Source organism: Danio rerio, chromosome 6, assembly GCF_049306965.1.
Source record: "Danio rerio strain Tuebingen ecotype United States chromosome 6, GRCz12tu, whole genome shotgun sequence".
Classification (NCBI taxonomy): Eukaryota; Metazoa; Chordata; class Actinopteri; order Cypriniformes; family Danionidae; genus Danio; species Danio rerio.
The window spans coordinates 15,053,667-15,072,971 of record NC_133181.1 but is presented as its reverse complement, the minus strand read 5'-3'; the positions used below and the strand labels follow the sequence as shown (position 1 = coordinate 15,072,971).

Genomic DNA, 19,305 nt, shown 5'->3' with positions numbered 1-19,305 from the left:
TACACTTTTGTTGTGAGCTGCAGGCTTTACTCTTTCAAGTATCAAGAGTATTCATCATGTATTTCAATGCATATCATTATTTAGTTCTACATTTAGAAAAAAAATCTTTATTAAAGTAGGCTAGGCCTACTAAAGTTCTTTTAATCAGCGTAAGGAATAACTGTATAAATTAATTTTGCATCAAAAAACATTTTGATATCGGTAAAGGTATCAATCACCAGCATATTAGCATGACTGCATAAATTATTATGCTCTTTTTAAAAAGTCGAATATTGTGCATGTACGCGTTTACTTCCAAAAAGTTAATATCAATAAATGTTCTATTTGAACCACCAGGTGACTGTCTTTTTACTTTTATTTCGGAGTGCAGATTACATACATATTAATATATATTTTTTAAATTTGTTTATTTGAAATAAAAAGTTTAAACCTGTTTATATGAAATGAACCCACTCTAACGCAGGTTTGAGCTACCAGACCTGTTACTATAACAACAAATATCAGAAGAGTTTTGAAGAACGAAACCATCCTGGGTTGTGTCAAATCGTCAATATTCAAATCCAGCTAATTGAGTAATCCACGTACATAGAACAGACCCCTGATGGTCATCAATCTGGCAACCTGCACTTGCGTGTGTTTTCATCCAAGAATGCAATACATAGTTCAACCGTTGGGTGTCAAACTTGCATACTGTACCTTTAAAGTTTTTTTAAATAATAACTTGGAGATGCAAAATGTACCTGCAGTTCTAGAATCTCCTATGTGGGTGGGTGGGTGTGTAAGTGTATAGACACAGCCAACAATTTTAATTTGTCATTCACAATACTTTTAGTATTACACAGTTTAAGTATTACATAGTATAGTAGTACATAATACTAATAGTATTTACTGTAGTACTTTAGTTTATTAGACAGGTTTTATCATATATACTAACATATTGTTGTAGTTTTTCGTTATTAAAGCTGTGATGTACAGTCTTGTAACTTTTCTTTTTGTCTAATTTCAATATCCTTCTTTAAATGAAAGTTTTTAAAATGTGGATAAACACTTATGCACCGTTGCAAGTTGTGATTAACTATAGCATGTTACTAAGCTAAAGTACAACTTTTACAAGTAAATATGCCTTTCCTATTCTAATTATAAAAGTAATATTCTATTTAAATGATATACACACATTGGTGACCAAGCTTTAATCATTGTAAATGACACTTAGAAACATTTGTTTTGTGCAGGTCACTGATATGATGCAGAAAGCTCTTTTTGACTTCTTAAAACACCGGTTTGATGGCAGGTGAGTTACATAAGGGGTTTAAATAGCTAAAAAAAAGACTCATTTGCTGTAAACAATGCTGACTACAGATGTTTTTATGTTCCTAGGATAACTATCACACGTGTGACAGCAGACATCTCACTGGCGAAGAGATCAGTGCTTAACAATCCCAGCAAGAGAGCCATTATTGAGCGCTCAAACACCAGATCCAGCCTTGGTAAGACACAGAGAGCCAGAACACCTCATAATCGCTTATTAAAGAAATAATCCTGGTTAAACTCAATTCAAGTCCTGTCAACAAAATCTGACACATGTAATCAGTTAACAGAAAATATATTTGTTGTGCAAGTAATGCAATTGAAATAGTTTTTTTATTAGCTGAATGTTAACCCTATAAACAATGTTTTTAATTGCATCTTTTTCTGATATTCTTGCACTGTAAGAAAATGCTGGGTCATTTCAGACCAAATTGGGTAAAATATGGACAGAGCCAAACTTTGTTAAAAATTTGACGCTGTACATTTAATGTAAAAAAGCAGTTGTTTCATAACTAAAATTGGGTTGAAATAGCCCAGCATTCTTAGAATGTACCAGAATATCTAGTAAAAGTCACACTGTTTTAAAAATAATAATGGTGACACCTTAAAAACAGCCTCACACTTTCATTTTCATTTAGTTTAGTACAATATTATTAAAAACAAGAACTCAGAAATAAATCTAAATATTTTTCTGTGGTAAATTATAGTGTCCATTCAGTACTGGACAGGAGCTTTTCATTAGCAATATCACCCTCGTAGCAGTGTGATGTGGCTGTATATTGGCACTAGTGGGAGACGTGCAATGTCTCTGGTGGGACATGGCTTAGTGTCCCACCGGTGACAATACACAGTCGCATCGCACGGCTACAAGTGTAATATTGCATTTATACAACAGTTCGATGGCAAAATCGTGTGTATAAAAAAGAAAATCAAACACGGAGAGTCTAAAATGGTTTTGTAAGAGGAACTACTTTCTTCCGTCATTCATTCACATCTGCAGCTGATGTCAGAACAGCAGAAACCGTTACTAATTCACCAACGTCACTTTAGAACTAGTTTTTAAATGATTCTCTAGCATAATGTCTAAAGTGATGACAAAACAGGTGATTTCAAACTGTAGTGTCTCTCTGCTTGTTTCTGGCTGTATGTGGGCGGAGTAATACACAACGGCTAAAGAGGCTGTACAGGTGCTGATATTACTTAAATATCTCACGGCTATCAGCCAATCAGATTCGAGAACCTGACAGAACTGTTGTTTATATATATATATATATATATATATATATATATATATATATATATATATATATATATATGAATAATAATAATAGACAAAAACACACACTCACAAAATTATATATATCATTTTAATTTATTTATTAGTGTTTTTTGTTGATTTTTGACAATATGTAACATTTTTAATATTTGAGAAGTTTTTATATTTTTGTAGTATTTTTGATTTATAATTAGAAATAGCATTTTCAGCTAAACAAACTAGGATGGTTTACCTCCATCCTTTTTGCTTATAAAATATACATTACATTAGATTATAGATATTTTTCATTGCAAACGTAAGCTATTTTCTGCAAGCTTGCAAAACTTTATGTTTTATCATTTGGGGATTAAATGTTACAGAAAAAAAACAATAAATTGTAAAACTACTGTTTTCCACTGCTAATAGTGTTTATTATGACAGTAAATTAATACCAGTGTGCACTCTAATGCACTGCTTCTGTACTGCTAGACAAACACTGGAAGACTCTCACATTTAAGTTGCAAGTGGGCCGCTCTTATATTAAAAATAAAGTGGACACTAACTTTAAATCATCTTTTAGTATAGCTTAGCTAATTTCTAAAAAATTTCTGCAGATAATTTTGCTGCTTAGTGAACTCTATGTTGAGTAGCATGTCCAACATATAATATATCCCTTTAACATTACCATACACAAATGTCAAGTCCTGATTGTTTTTGTTCTATTAGTGTGCTAACTGTAATCTAGTGTCTCTCACTCTCTGTTTGATATACATGTACAGCTGAGGTACAGAGTGAGATTGAGCGTATATTTGAACTAGCTCGATCGCTCCAGCTGGTAGTGTTGGACGCAGACACCATCAACCATCCTGCTCAGCTGATGAAGACTTCACTAGCACCCATTATCGTCCATGTCAAAGTGTCCTCGCCGAAGGTGCGACAGTCCTGTGTCATTGTTTTAGTGTTTCCAACTTCAGTGTTCTTGCTGTTTAACCGATGTTTCTATCCTACAGGTCCTCCAGAGGCTCATCAAGTCCAGAGGAAAGTCGCAGAGTAAACACCTCAACGTACAGCTCGTAGCGGCTGACAAACTAGCGCAGTGTCCTCCGGTGTGTCAGCACTTACAACATACATGTAGACGTATGAATCAATGAATCAATATATCACGGCCACCAATATGTACAGTATTGATTTTGTGGGAGTTTTAAAATATGGTGATTAAATCTTTTTTTTTTTATTTCAACGTTTATGGACCGTTCACATATCGCATCTTTATTGTGTGCAAGTTTGTTATTTCCAATGTTTGCGCAACATGCTTTCATTTTCCTGGCACACCTAGTTGAAAACATCTCAACTTTTCAGAATGCCTCAAATGCACCACGAGTCACGTGACAAGATCTAACCGATCAGCTTCATACTTTGTATAGAATATACACATTTCAGACACCGAACACCCAAACACTACAGTGCTTTTTATTTTTTTACATAAATAAAACTAGTATCAGAGCTGCAGCAATGGTTTGTTAGTTTGTCATCTTCCATAGTTTGTGAGCAAACGGTTGATGGTCACCTATTGCAACGACAGATGACAAAGGTAGCACAAAGTGTATTGAAAAAGGTGTAGGAAGCGATGCGCTTGCGCATTGCACATGCTTTTAGACACGATATGTGAACGGCCCCTTTGAGTGCCTTTTAAGAATAATTAGTTTGTTGTATAAGTGGTTGCTCAAAACAGTACCAAATGCGTAAATACTAGTGCAGTCAAAAGATAAATCGTACTTAATCGCATCCAAAATAAAAGCCTGTTACAGCACTAGCATTTACATTTATATACACACAATAAATGGCGACGCATTGGCGCAGTAGGTAGTGCTGTCGCCTCACAGCAAGAAGGCCGCTGTTTTAAGCCTCGGCTGGCTCAGTTGGAGTTTCTGTGTGGAGTTTGCATGTTCTCCCTGCATTCACGTGGGTTTTCTCCGGGTGCTCTGGTTTCCCCCACAGTCCAAAGACATGCAGTACAGGTGAATTGGGTTGGCTAAAATTGTCCATAGTGTATGAGTGTGAATGAGTGTTTATGGATGTTTCCCAGAGATGGGTTGCAGCTGGAAGGGCATCCACTGCGTAAAACATTTGCTGGATAAGTTGCTGGTTCATTCCGCTGTGTAACGGATTAATAAAGAGACTAACCCGAAAAGAAAATGATTGAATGAATGAATGAATGAATGAATGAATATACATAATAAATATGCAAAATACACAGAGAGTGTGTGTGAATGTGTGTGTGTGTGTGTGTGTGTGTGTATATATATATATATATATATATATATATATATATATATATATATATATATATACTATGTGCGAACGCAGTTTGACAGCATAATTGTGTATATAAAAACAAAATCAAACATGTAGAGTCTCAAAAACCCTTTTGTATGAGGAACTACTTTCTTCCGCATTGGATTCAAATCATAAGCTGACAGTTAAACAGCTGAGCAAGCATCTTTTAAACTTTAGATCTGTAGGGTCTGCTATTTGCTGGCTGTATGTGGGAGGAGTAATACACAAAGGGTAAAGAGGCTGTACGGGTGCTGATATGGCTTAAATACATCACAGCTATCAGCCAATCAGATTCGAGAACCAGACAGAACTGTTGTATAAATATTTATATATTCACACACACACACACACACTACCAGTGAAACTACCTGTTTGGGGTCAGTGGGATTTTTAAATGTTTTAAAGCTTCTCCTGCTCTCCTGCCAGCAGCTAGCTAGCAACTCTCACATGGTCGCCCACTGAAGCTAAGCAGGGCTGCGCCGGGTCAGTACCTGGATGGGAGACCAAATGGGAAAGCTAGGTTGCTGCCGGAAGTGGTGTTAGTGAGGCCAGCCGGGGGTGCCCAACCTGTGGTCTGTGTGGGTCCTAATGCCCCAGTATAATGACGGGGACTCTATACTGCTCAGTGAGCGCCGTTTTTCGGATGAGATGTTAAACCGAGGGCCTGACTCTCTGTGGTCGTTAAAAATCCCAGGATGTCATTCGAAAAGAGTAGGGGTTTAACCCCGGCATCCTGGCCAATTCTGCCTACTGGCCTCTGTCCATCATGGCCTTCTAACCCTCCCCATATCATAATTGGCTTCATCACTCTGACTCCTCTCCGCCAATCAGCTGGTGTGTGGTGTGCTGTCCGGCTCAAAATGGCTGCCGTCGTGGGGAGATTCCCCCCTATGTGTAAAGCACTTTCAGTGCCCAGAAGAGCACTATATAAATGTAAAGAAATATTATAATTTATTATTATTACCATGGCTTCATTTACTTCATCAAAAATACAGTAAAAATTGTGAAAAGTTATTGCACTATAAAATAACTGTTCAAAAACAGTTTTAAATTAATTTTATCATTTATTCAAGTGATTCTAAAAATACATTTTCAGCTTTATTACTCCAGTCTTCAGAGTCACATGATCCTTCAGAAATCACTCTAATAATAAGAATAATAATAATAATAATAATAATAATTATTATTATTATTATTATTATTCTTATTCTTATTATTCTTATTCTTATTCTTATTCTTATTCTTATTCTTATTCTTATTATTATTATTATTATTATTAATGGAAATGAAAGCAATAAATAATAAAATATAGTGACTGGAGCAATAATTTCACTTGAGTCTACAAACAATAAAAAAGCAGTTATTTAAAATTTACATAAATATATAAGAATTATTTTCATTTAAAAAAATAAATTTAATTCAATTTAATTTTAATCATTATAAATTTGACATGTTTGACGTGACTTTTTGTAGGTCTTTTGTTCGTTACCTCTACACAATACGGTTCATTTTAAGTGATGTTAATTTCGTATATAATGCAAAGCAACACATTCAAATCAAAATACATAATAATTTTATTAAATGAAGATAATAACTAATAAAAATCTGTTGTGTTAAATTAGCTTAATTTTTTTATTTTATTTTTGCCTTTGTCCCTTTATAAATCCGGTGTCACCACAACGGAATGAACCACCAACTTATCAGATTAAAGAATAAGGTTAATACTGTCTTAATTCTCCTTATTGACCTTATTCTTCAATCTGTAAGTGCGTTTGTTTTTGAGATTTCTAAAACTTCCGATTCAGTTGCCTATGGGAGAAATGAGTGGGAATATTAAACGGCAGAAAACGGTCAAACTACTTGCTCTACAAACAAGTGTTCATGACTATAAATAAAAAGTAGAATAATATAATAAGAAATTATCAGTTTGCAAGATCAAGCATCATAATGAGCCGTTATTAATGTCTAAAATTCAGTGGAAGTGAATAGTACCAGATGTCTTGAGCCAAAAAGATTTCATTTGTGCATGAAGAAGGTCAGTACCATGATAAATGCTTCATTAATTAATCGCAACAAGAAAATTTGATACCGACAGAAGCCTACAGACAAACATAAACACACATCTAGAAGGAAGTTCCAGTAATGACTCCAGTTTCATGAAGACAGTCTGTTTTTCAGTGCACTAATGGACGTCATGTCTGTGTGCATGTGTTTATTCCTCATTAACAGGAGATGTTTGATATTATCTTGGATGAGAATCAGTTGGAAGACGCCTGCGAGCATTTGGCGGAGTATCTGGAGGCATACTGGAAGGCCACACACACCTCCAGCAGTACCCCGCTCAACCCGCTGCTGGGCAGAAACCTTGGCCCAGCTGCCCTCGCCCCGTACACTACATCTGCCATATCTGGCTTGCAGGTGTGTAATCATATTAATTATTTAAACACTATCAAATATGTTTTCATGAATTTACAATGGCCTGTTTCCACATGATTGCAAAACTGCTAGCCTGACGTCTCTGGGCTATTATGTTTTCCCTTCGGGCTACCAAAAATGTATCCACCCTGCCCGTCAAGCTATGTTAATGCGAGGGGAGATTTAGCCTGTTTCAACTCTTTTGCATATTCTCATTAATTGTGTAATTTTGTTGTATGTAATTTGTATGCATTGAGGAGCCACTATCAATATATGTTTGAATTGGCGTTTGCATTAACTGATGTTGTCAACAGAGTTAGGGGTAATGCGTTACGAAAAAATATTACTTTTCCAAAGTAACGTGTAATATAACACATTACTTTTAAAAAGAATTAAAATTATTTGAGTTACTTTTTAAAAAATGTAACGCGAGTATATATTGCGGAATAAAAAACAATTTAGTCAGGTTGAATCACACACTTAATGAGAGAGCATGCTATGAGGGAATAGACAGTCGAGTCATCGTCACACTCAGGCCCGGATTAAGAACTCAGGGGCGCATTATCTACTCCGCCGCACCCATATAGTTGAATTAAAAAAAAAAAGAATAATATAATAATTTTACATTAAAATGAATCTATAAATTATATATATATATATATATATATATATATATATATATATATATATATATATATATATATATATATATATATATATATATATATATATATTTTTTTTTTTTTTTTTTTTTTTTTTTTTTTAAGGACATTTTTAATGTATAACTTTTAGAAACATTTAAAGCCTTTTAATGGCATGGCATAAAACACACAATGCCTCTCCAATCTAGTTCTATGAATCTGAGTCTTTCATAATACACACACTTATTAATGATTTACTGTCTCTCTCCCCCCTCCCTGTATTTTCTCTACTCTCCTCGCGATGAAGAGTTGGCAAACAGCATAAATCAACTTGATTATAAAACATATTGCTGTTACACATATGAAATAGGCTAACGTTAAACAGTATTAAATACCCATGAGGCACTTGTGACTTTATATCGCAATTGCATTATTTAAAAAAAAATGTTTCTTTCCTTTTAAAAATAATTATATTTATGTAATGGGGAGAGAAAAAGTAGCACGAGTTCAGCAGATGGTGTATTCGAACCACGTCAAAACATGATGCTGTGTGCTTTACGAGATACGCCACTCACGCTGTAACCTGCTACGCTCTTCACTCACGTTGTCTCTGTCAATCAGGCATTGATTGGCGTTAACCATGAATAGCTATTTCCAACTAGGTGCGCTATTTGCACACTCCGAAATTGGCGTTTTTTCCTCCCCTCACAGGGGCCCTAAGTGCGTACGGGCCCCTGGGCCTGTGCCCATAAGGCCCATTGGTTAATCTGGCCCTTGTCACACTCATCATCAGTTTTCTTTTTTCACAGCAGATGAGTCAGTGTACTGTTTTAGTAACTGAATAACTCAGGATATTGGTTTATTTCAAGTCAGAGGGGGTATATCCAATATGTTAGTACTTACTGAAGAGGCAAACCGTTTCATGACAACTCCGTTAAATTTAATGAACTGGTTTGATCGGTTTACTAAAGATCTGGTTAAATAAAACGATTCATTCGCTAATCGCTTTTTTATTTCAAATAACAAAAAATAAAATCACCAGAAATGAAAAATGAATAAAAGCTTGTTTTTTTATATATTCTGAAACCACACAGCCCGACTCATTTACAGTGACACAGTGCTGTATTATGTAGCCTATTATTTTTTCATCCTTAAGGTTATAAAAGGCATTTTGTTGTTATAACTGGATTTTGTTAAGACAAATGTTCCTCATTAAGACAACATTTCTCATATAAGGGCCAGTTATAGGCTACATATTTATTTTCATTTTGACATGCGTTGCCTTACTGAACACTTTTCTAAAAAGAAAGTTTTAATATTGTTAAAACCATAATACTTCCACTTCCCGAAGTTTTACCACGATCATAATATTTTTATTTTTATTTATTTATTTTTATTACATAACTATAACATGGAGAGATGAGCAATGATTCCAAACTATTGCCAATGTTAGTGTCACTCCTGAAGTGGAAGTGATTTTTGCAATAAACTTTGTTTTCAGAAAACTGTTCAGCATTGCAAATAATGCATATATCCTCAATTATGTTGTTCCATATAACCGGCTTCAATAAGAAAAATATGTATTAACAAAAGCCTGTTATCACAAAAAAAATATTTTAGAACATTATTAAGTGCAAAAAAATAATAGCCTGTGTGTGGCAGCATTGTGTCACCGTAAATGAGTCGGCCTGTCTGGTTTCACATTGAATTTTCATTTTTTGAAAATAAAATGAAAAAACGACTAATTTCTGTCTTTTAATATCTGTTTCTAAAATGAAAATCAAATGACAAAAAGATTCACTGACCTAGAAGCCACTAAGTTTTGTGATATAGTACGATTTTTTTCTCTTTTGGGAAACTATTTACACACTTGTTAAGGCCACGTGAAGAAATTTGTTCAATGTATAAAGCTCAAAGATTTATTTTGATTTGGGAATGATTTTTATCATCCTACTATTCATTTTGTTATTAAACATTTTAAAGGTTTAAAATCTGTTTTTGCCTTATAAATAATTTCATGTTTGTACTCTTAGGCTTTTTTTGCAGTCTTTATCTCATTGGACAGTGAGTTTACTTAACTAATAACACAAAACATACAAAAGTAACAAATGCATTACTTCACATGCTTTCATTAATCGGTATATACAGCATGTATAGCTCTGGGCTCAGAAAGTTCTCAAGATATAATTTTATCCTACACTTTTTAAAGGAAAATGAAGGTGTAGGTTCTATAGGTGGCTGTTAAATGCAGAGCTTCTCGATAAAAAAGGTGAAAAAACACCTGCAAGTTCTGAAAGAGATTAAACCTCAGTCGATTAAGGAAAAGTAACGCAAAAGTAACTCAAAAGTGATATAATGCATTACTTTCCAAAAAAAGTAACACAATTTCATTTCTATTTTTGTACCCCTACCTCTTCCCCTTCCCATTGGTCCTTAAAACCGAGTGTGAAGGGGAAGGGCTTCAAATTTTACCTCTAAGAAATGGGACAGCACTTCAACACCTGCAAACGTCCTCATATGTCATTGTGAGCACTTGCTTCATATGAGATCAGACGATCGCACTGGCTGTGGTTATTCCAGTTGTTATTTTTTGGTATTTATCTTCAGGAAATCACTGAAGGCAAATATTATGTTATCATAATGATCTAATGCTACCATCATGCTCTAAAAACCATTATGGTAAAACACGAACATGGTTAAGAATATATTAAAACATGTGCTTGTTCAATGTAAAAAAAATCCTAATAATGACAAAAAATAATAATTTGTGAATCTCCTTACTTCCGGGTTCTGCGATCCTGCTGTTGTGGCTATAGTATTCTGGGAATTTTGAGTGAGGTCCTGAAAAATATTTGTTTGAAGTTCTATCTACTCCTTCCACTTAGCCTTACGCCTTCAAGCTAAAGAGAATTGGGACACCCCTTCAGAAAATGCACAAAATGATAGTTAGGGGTAAGGGCAAGGGCTAAGGGGTAGAATTAGGATTGGGCCTTAGTTACTTTTTTGGGAGATGAACTCAGTATTGTAATGCACTACTTTTCAAAGTTACTTTCCCCAACACTGCTTGTCAAAAGATTAAAATTTGGAGAGAAAAAAAAACTATAACAGTAAGTCTCCTATAGTTAATATCATCATAACTTTTTTATTTAATAAATGTATGTAATTCATTTTATTTAATAAATATCTTTTCTTCTAAAAACTGAACTGACTTGCCCAAAAGGCTTACTTTTACACTGCACTTTTCACCCCATAGACATCCATTCATATGCAAGCAAATTGTGCAGACTGGAAACACAAGCTTGTGTTTCACATGATGCTGTGTTCAAATGTTCATGCTTGGTGAACTCTGACCTGCAAAAACCCATCATATGATTCCGTGAGACCAATAGAGGATCAAAATGTAACATCTCTGTACAGAAGTTTTAAATATGGAGCAATTGCTTTATCAACGCATAACCAACTTCATCTATGTCTTATTAACAAGCTTAAACTCTAGTGTGACTGCAGCTTAAGAATTTAGAAATTTTGTGAGCCCTGTGATTATTCATTTGACGAGAAGAGATCAGATGAAGAACCTATGACTATTTCTATCGGCTGGCCTGGGAACACCTCGGGATCTCCCTTAGGAGCTGGAAGAAGTGTCTGGCAGGAGGGAAGTCTGGGGTTCTCTCCTAAGACTGCTGCCTCCGCGAACCAGCCCCGCAAAAGCAGTAGAAAATGAATGAATGAATGAATTAATAAATGAATGAATGAAATAATTAATGATTTCTTGTGTGGCCCGGTACCAATTGATCCCAGTGGTTGAGGATCACTGGTCTAACTCAAATCCTGCTGTGTGTAAACAAAAATATTAATGTTTACTCTTATTTTCTACTTGTTCATCAGAATCAACAGGGGCAAAAAACACGGCACGCCAACCACACCGGGGACCACTCCACCCCCAATGAACGGCGCAACTTGATGACCTCAGACGAGAACTACCACAACGAACGGGCGCACAAGGGACGAAACCGGGGCTCCTCTGGCTCGCAGCACGGTGGCAGCGGTAGAGACCACCACTACATGGAGGAGCAGCAGGGCTACCAGGACCCCTACCAGGACACCTACAAGCCCCACCGCAACCGCAGTTCCCCGGGCAGCTACAGCCAGGACTCACGACACCGGCTCTGAGAAGCTCCGGCCCGTGTCCTCCTCCAAGCCTGAGCCACCGAGCCAAGATGGCTTCTGTCCAGAATTGTACACATCTTCCATTTGGTTTTCGTTTCATTAGGGTCTCCTGAGCTACAAAGCAGAAACTTTGTTTTTAACCCCTCCCGAACCTGTACCATCTGACCGAAGCCTGCACATCCACAAGCTTAACACAAGGCTCTCTGGGAAAAGGAGACCATTCGACATGCAATGCAGCAGAAACTTGACACTTGTTATGTTTTCACTTGTTAATATGCTTGTTGATTTTTGGTTTGGTCAATTCTGTTGCAAAAGGGCAGGTTTTCCTTCTACCAAGCAGCTGTTTTACTTTCAGATGGAATGGAATGATTGCTTGGCCCTAAAAAGCGAACGTTCTGTGAAGCTAGATTCAGCAGAGAATCAGAAAGTATATACTGAATAAGGAGCTCATTTAGTCTTTGTTTGCCAGCATGTTACCTGACCGCATGCTTCCCCCTGTCATTAGTGCATAACTTGAGCGGAAAGACCAGAAGATGACGCGCTGTGATCATTGCCCCAAGAAAAATGGCTGCCAAACTGGAACATTTCAATCCTAACGTAACACAAACCTACTGCCAGCTGTCTTTTGTTACAGAAATGGAATCTTAATACCTTGATCTTGGAGTTTTCCGATCTCATGCGACTGAATTTCCACATTATTTGAGCAGTAAATAGCAGGAATCCTAGATTCAGCCACTTTAGCATGATGCACTGCATTCTAGCACTCATTCGTTCTTTTTCTAGTTAGGAAGACAGCTTAAAGAGAACATTGGAATGCTGAACTAAAGTGTCGCCGTGATCTAGTCCTCAGTAGAGTTAGCAAGCGTTCACAAGATTCATTTTCATTTGAAAGCTGAAATTGGAGCATTTGGGTAATTAGTTTACTTAAAAAAAGAGCATTTTCCTAAATGTAACTCTGGGATGGACAGGTTTATTTGAATCTTTGGAAGATGACTGGCTGCCTGTGCTCCACCCTGCCAACCGAGGCCAACGCCGTCCGGTCTACTTCAGTAGATACACAGTGCCCTCCTCAGTGGCTCAAATGCTACAGACTCAACCCACCAAGTTGTCGTTCTTCTGCTCGTATGTTTTCAGCGTAAATAGGACAGTCCGAGGACAAGTAGATCCTCAAAAAGTGGAAGCTTTCAGACCCAAGGCCTTGGCACACCATGGATTTCCTCGCCTGCATATTCCTGCCTTATTGATTTATGCTAGTTTGTGCATTTTCAGAAGAATACATTTAAAAGAAAAAACAAACTGAGGACCGCATTCTGTATGCATTTGTCTATGAGCATGCTTCTCTGTTAATTATATAATGAGGATGAATGAACATGAGGAATCTGGCAGTCGATGCCCATTTGACTAAATGAAAAGAAGAAGAAAAACTCATCTCTGAATTTGCTGCCTGAGACAATCAGATGGAACTTCTCTGTAAAACCGGAACGTTGTTCATCCCTTTCCCGTCATCCCGCTCTCTTTCCCGTTTCACAGCAGCTTCATCTGAGCTCCAGATTAAAAGAATAAAAATGTGTCCATTCTTTTCCTTTTTTTGTGAAAATTAAAGATGGAAATGCAAAACTGCATGCATATCATTTTAATTTATTACAAATTTGACAGAAAACTAATGTTTTATGGAATATAATTGTGTAAAAGGCAAATCTAGCAGTATTTCAGTTCTTTTACAAAAAAGAAAAGAAGAAAAAATAAATGGTCATTTTGAAACTTGGTTGTACGTCTTCATTCATCAGAGATTTCTGGAGTCATCTGTGAATTTGGAAAAGTTAATGCATGTAAACTTCTGCAAGATTTGAAACAGAAATTTCAGTTCACATCATTTATTCATTCATTTTCGTTTTTGGCTTAGTCCCTATGTCAATCAAAGGTCACCACAACGGAATGAACCGCCAACTTATCCAGCATATGTTTACGCAGCAGATGCCCTTCCAACTGCAACCCATCACTTGGAAACACCATACACACTCATTCACACACGTACACTACAGACAATTACTCAATTCACCTACAGCGGTAGGACTGGTAGGGGAAACTGGAGCACCAGAAGGAAACCAACACAGGGAGAACATGCAACACAGAAATCCAGCCGATGCTCAAAACAGCAGCCTTCTTGCTGAGGTGACAGCGCTACCCACTGCGCCGCCACCCCTAAATAGGTGTTTAGAAAGTAAATTCAATTTGAATGTTCATTTATTCATTTTGTTGTCAGCTTACTTAACTTTATTAGTATGGGGTCGCCACAGTGGAATGAACTGGCAACTTATCCAGCATATGTTTTACGCAGCGGATGGGAAACACCCATACACTCCCATTCACACACACTGCATCAATTCACATAAACAGCATGTCTTTGGACTTGTGAGGGAAACCGGAGCACCTGGAGGAAACTTATGCAAACTCCACACAGAAATGCCAACTGACCCTGCCCAGGGTCGAAAGAGTGACCTACTTGCTGTGAGGTGATCGTGCTACCCACTGCGCCACCGTGACAGCCCTTGATTTGAATGTTAACTAAAACTACACGATCACAGTAATAGGAGTATTTGTAATTAGTTACTTTACACCACTGATCATTACTTTAAGAAATGAAGGTCAGTCAGTCCGAAAAATTGGAAAATCTTTAAAAGTGTCCTCAAGTGCACACAAAAACCATCAAGTGATACAAAGAAGCTGGCTCACATGCGGACCGCCCCAGGAAAGGAAGACCAAAAGTCACCTCTGCTGTGGAGGATAAGTTCATCCGTCACCAGCCACAGAAATCGCAGGTTAACAGTAGATCAGATTAGAGACCAGGTCAATGCCACACAGAGTTCTAGCAGCAGACACATCTCTAGAACAACTGTTAAGAGGAGACTGTGTGAATCAGGCCTTCATGGTAGAAAATCTGCTAGGAAACCACTGCAACAAGCAGAAGAGACTTTGGGCTAAAAAAACTCAAGTAATAGGCATTAGACCAGTGGAAATCTGTGCTTTGGTCTGATGAGTCCAAATTTGAGATCTTTAATTCCAACTAATCTCCAACTGTCTTTTTGCGATGCAGAAAAGGTGAACGGATGGACTCTTCACGCCTGGTTTCCACCGTAAGGCATGGAGGAGGAGGTGTGATGGTGTAGGGGTGCTTTGCTGTTGATACTGTTGGGGATTTAATCAAAATTGAAGGCATGCTGAACCAGCATGGCTACCACAGCATCTTGTAGCGGCATGTTATTCCATCTGGTTTGCATTTAGTTGGACCATCATTTATTTTTCAACAGGACAATGACCCCAAACACACCTCCAGGGTGATGGGGTGCTGCTCCAGATGGCCTGGCCTCCACAGTCACCGGACCTGAACCCAATTGAGATGATTTGGGGTGAGCTGGACTGCAGATGGAAGGCAAAAGGGCCAACATGTACTAAGCATCTCTAGGAACTCCCTCAAGACTGTTGGAAGACCATTTCAGGTAACTACCTCTTGAAGCTCATCTAGAGAATGACAAGAGTGTGCAAAGCAGTAATCGAAGCAAAAGATGGCTACTTTGAAGAACCTACAATATGACATTTTCAGTTGTTTCACACTATTTTTTGTAATAATAAATGTGTTATGAAATAAAGTTTTAACAGTTTTTCATGCGAGAATGTTGTTGTTTTAAACTCAAGTCTGTGGTTTATTTATTAAGATAATACGTATTTTAAAATGTTGTTTTGAAAATGCGGAGATATGTGACCTCTACGGTGGCCCATATGGGTGCCCAATATTCTTGAATCCGTCTAAAGCAGGTTGGTCACTCTGACATTTAAGCTGACTTTGAAATCATTTTGTGTGTTTAACAGTCTTTGGTTACGTGAATCAATTATTTTTGTTCCAATTTACGTTTTGGTTAAGCACAAAGTTATGTTTATTAAATATTATTTAATATTTCCATGTTACCTTATAAAATGAAGGTGCAGTGCACCCAAAAATGGAAAACAACGGGACAGTTTAATGCACTGAACAGTCTGAAGAAACTGGTTAGGTTATTTACTTCACAAAATAATTTGTCTAAAAATAAATAAACATAATAATCATATAGTGTGTGTGGAGTTGTTCTTGGTTAATTGCAGTACTGTATTTAGATGCACAGTAACTGATTTTTCCCCAAAATTCATTATGAAATCTACAGTAACATACTGTTAACCATGTTCACAGTATAGAAAAGTTGAAAATACATTATTATACTGTGAAAACAACAATATATACAGTAATACACTGTGCACAACTTATACAGTAAACAACTGTTGAGAAATGCAGTATAATACTGTGAAAACAACAGAACTCATTTACAGTGTATATAACTCCACATGTGTTCATTCATAGTTTTGATGCCTTCAGTGTGAATCTACAATTTTCATAGTCATGAAAATAAAGAAAACTCTTTGAAGGAGAAGGTGTGTCCAAACTTTTGGTCTGCACTGTATGTGTATATATACATATACATGACGTATAATACAGTTTACTATAGTGTGGTTCAAATGTATTTCATGTGTTTTTATGCGTATATTAAAATAATGTTTACATGTTTAGGCCTATGATAGGGAAAAAAATCTTTGTCCGAGCTTTTGACAGAAAATGTACAAGTTCTCACTAAAATGCAATTCCTGTTTCAAACAGTAGGGAGCAGTGTCGTCTTAAATCTCTCCATCCACCCGACCCTCATATTAGCAACCTTTTCTCCTCCCTCAACCTTACCCCTCCCCTTCCTCTTAAACCTTGATTAAAGGCACTTTGTAGTGTAGTGTAGTGCTGTGCGCACTTCATCTGCCTTATTTGTTGATAAATGGACACGATTTTATTCTGAGTGAAATACCTAATATAATATTAAGATCAATATTAACCCAAGATAAATCTCTAAAACAAGCTAATAAATATAATGTGTCTTTTCTTTTTTTCCAAGAGCTCTATTATCGAATTAAGAACAATATTTATTTCCTTCCCAAAACCTCCCAAAGCTAAAGGAGGATATTTTAAAATGTTCAATGATATTATACCCATCCTCAGAATTTCTTACACATAGATTTAATTTTGATCACAACAATTGTACATTCTGTGAGGTTGACATTGAAACGACTGCACATTTATGTTCTGAATGTTTATATATAGCAGAACCTTTTGGTCTGATTCATTCGAGTGGTTAAAGATTTCTCTCAAGTTGTCCTCCCAATTTTCTAAAAATTGTATTTTCTTTGGTTTATAGGGAAATATGTCAATATTCAATTTGTACTAAACAATATTCTAATTTGGGGGAAATGTAATATTCATAAATGCAAGTGACTCAAAACAAAACCACTTTTTTTTTTAGTTTTCCAAAAGGAATTTTGATTATACTGTAAATATTTAAAGTTGCTACAATTAAAATGTGGAAGAAGACTGTTTAGTTTATTGAAAAAAAATAAATTAATAGAAGACCTGGTGTAAATGTTTTTTCTTTCTTTCTTTTAGTTGTGTTTGTGTGTCTATTCTGTGGTTTAAGTGTATATTTTTGTATTACTATTTTATTGATGTCATTATTTGTGCTCTTTTCTATAAATGGGGATGAAAGTTTTTAAAATTTTGCCTTATTGAAATTGTGTTATAATGCAATAAAAAAATAATGTGTAGTGTCGAGACCTAGACATCATGTTAAACACTAAAATATAATCGCATTTTATGTCTGTGGTTCATCAGTCTGTCATTTTATCAGCCTGACTACAAAAAACACCTCATTCAAAGATGTAGAACTCACAGTTATGGAGACTACTGAGGGATGTAAACAATAACAATGGTCCTAATGCATTTCCTGAATTATCTTTTTTTAAATTTTAAACAATTGAAATTTTTTTAAAGCCTCTAAGAATCCAAAATGAGCCACATATTGAAAAATAATGGTATGGCAGCCGTTTAACATTATGATTAAATTGCCTTACAGTTACGAAATAGTTTGGCGACAAGCAGGTAATGTTCATGGGCCAATGACATCAACACATTAAAATGATCTGTCTGGCCGAATAAATGAATTAAAGATATAAGACTCCATATATTCTTCAGTAGAGTTATTCATGTGAGAAAATTTAAGTAGCACGGGTTCTATTAATCTGCTGTTTCATGCATAGCACTTGGAAATAAGTGCATTTGCTGTGCTCATTACATCAACACCTACTTTTTAAGGAAAGTGCTCTTTGTGGTTGCCAGGCAACATTCAATTTTCCCTCTTCATTGTGCCCATATTAGAAATGGCCACATGGATGGAACTGCATCATGAAAATAAAAAAGCTGCATGCTCAGCGCTAATAATAGCAGAATAATACAAAGTGGGAGAAAATTGGTGAATATCGAGAGTTATTCAAAACAGTCAAGTTTTACTAGATTCATTCACCAAAAATTACCCATTATTTTACTCATACTCATAATTATTTTACTCATCATTTACTTTATATTAGAAGTTTATAAAAAAAAATAACATAGGTAATGTTGTTGCATTTGTCGTGCCAAAACCTGCCGGTTGAAATGTCGATGCACACATTTTGATTCAGTTCTTGATTCAGTTGTAAGGCAAGGCAATTTTTTATATAGCACATTTCATACACAATGGTATTTTAAGTGCTTTACATAAACAAGAACAAAAGAGATTATACTTATATTAGGTATTATACTTGATAGGGGAATAAAAACAAAGAATAAAATGACTAATAATGTGTGAAAACAGGTTATAAAAGAATTTAAATGAAAAGAAAGACATAATAGTGTGATCTGTCGTAGTATAGTGCTCATTCAGTAAAGGCACAGCTAAACAGATGTGCTGTGAGTTTTGATTTGAATGTGCTTAATGTTGGAGCACATCTGAACAATTCTGGAAGTTTCACCCTGCTTTGACTGAACTCTTGAAAGTTCTAGTTTATATGATCCGAAAGATCTGAGTGACCTGTTAGGTTTGTGTTCAGAGAGCATTTCTGTAATGTATTGAGGTTTCAGGCCATTTCGGGATTTATATACAAGAAATAATACTTTAAAATCTATTCTGAATATAACTGGGAGCCAGTGTAAAAACCTGAGGACAGGTGTGATGTGCTTCGATTTGCTGGTTCTGGTTCCTGGCAGCCGCGTTCTGAATAAGCTGCAACTGTCTGACTGTT

The 19,305-nt window shown here is 36.1% G+C and overlaps 1 protein-coding gene across 4 annotated transcripts in view; it reads left to right on the top strand.

Annotated features, from left to right (window-relative positions):
• Positions 1-13,884, top strand: part of cacnb4b (calcium channel, voltage-dependent, beta 4b subunit) — a 60,914-nt gene extending 47,030 nt beyond the window's left edge. For 2 of the 4 annotated variants that reach the window (XM_021476925.3, XM_009302267.5), the window contains 6 exons: positions 1,233-1,291; positions 1,378-1,487; positions 3,343-3,494; positions 3,574-3,669; positions 7,130-7,318; positions 11,842-13,884. In XM_021476925.3, the coding sequence (XP_021332600.1) occupies positions 1,233-1,291; positions 1,378-1,487; positions 3,343-3,494; positions 3,574-3,669; positions 7,130-7,318; positions 11,842-12,126 (891 nt within the window). In that variant the 3' untranslated portion in view covers positions 12,127-13,884. 4 annotated transcript variants of the gene reach the window in all.
• The last annotated feature ends 5,421 nt before the right edge of the window (positions 13,885-19,305 follow it).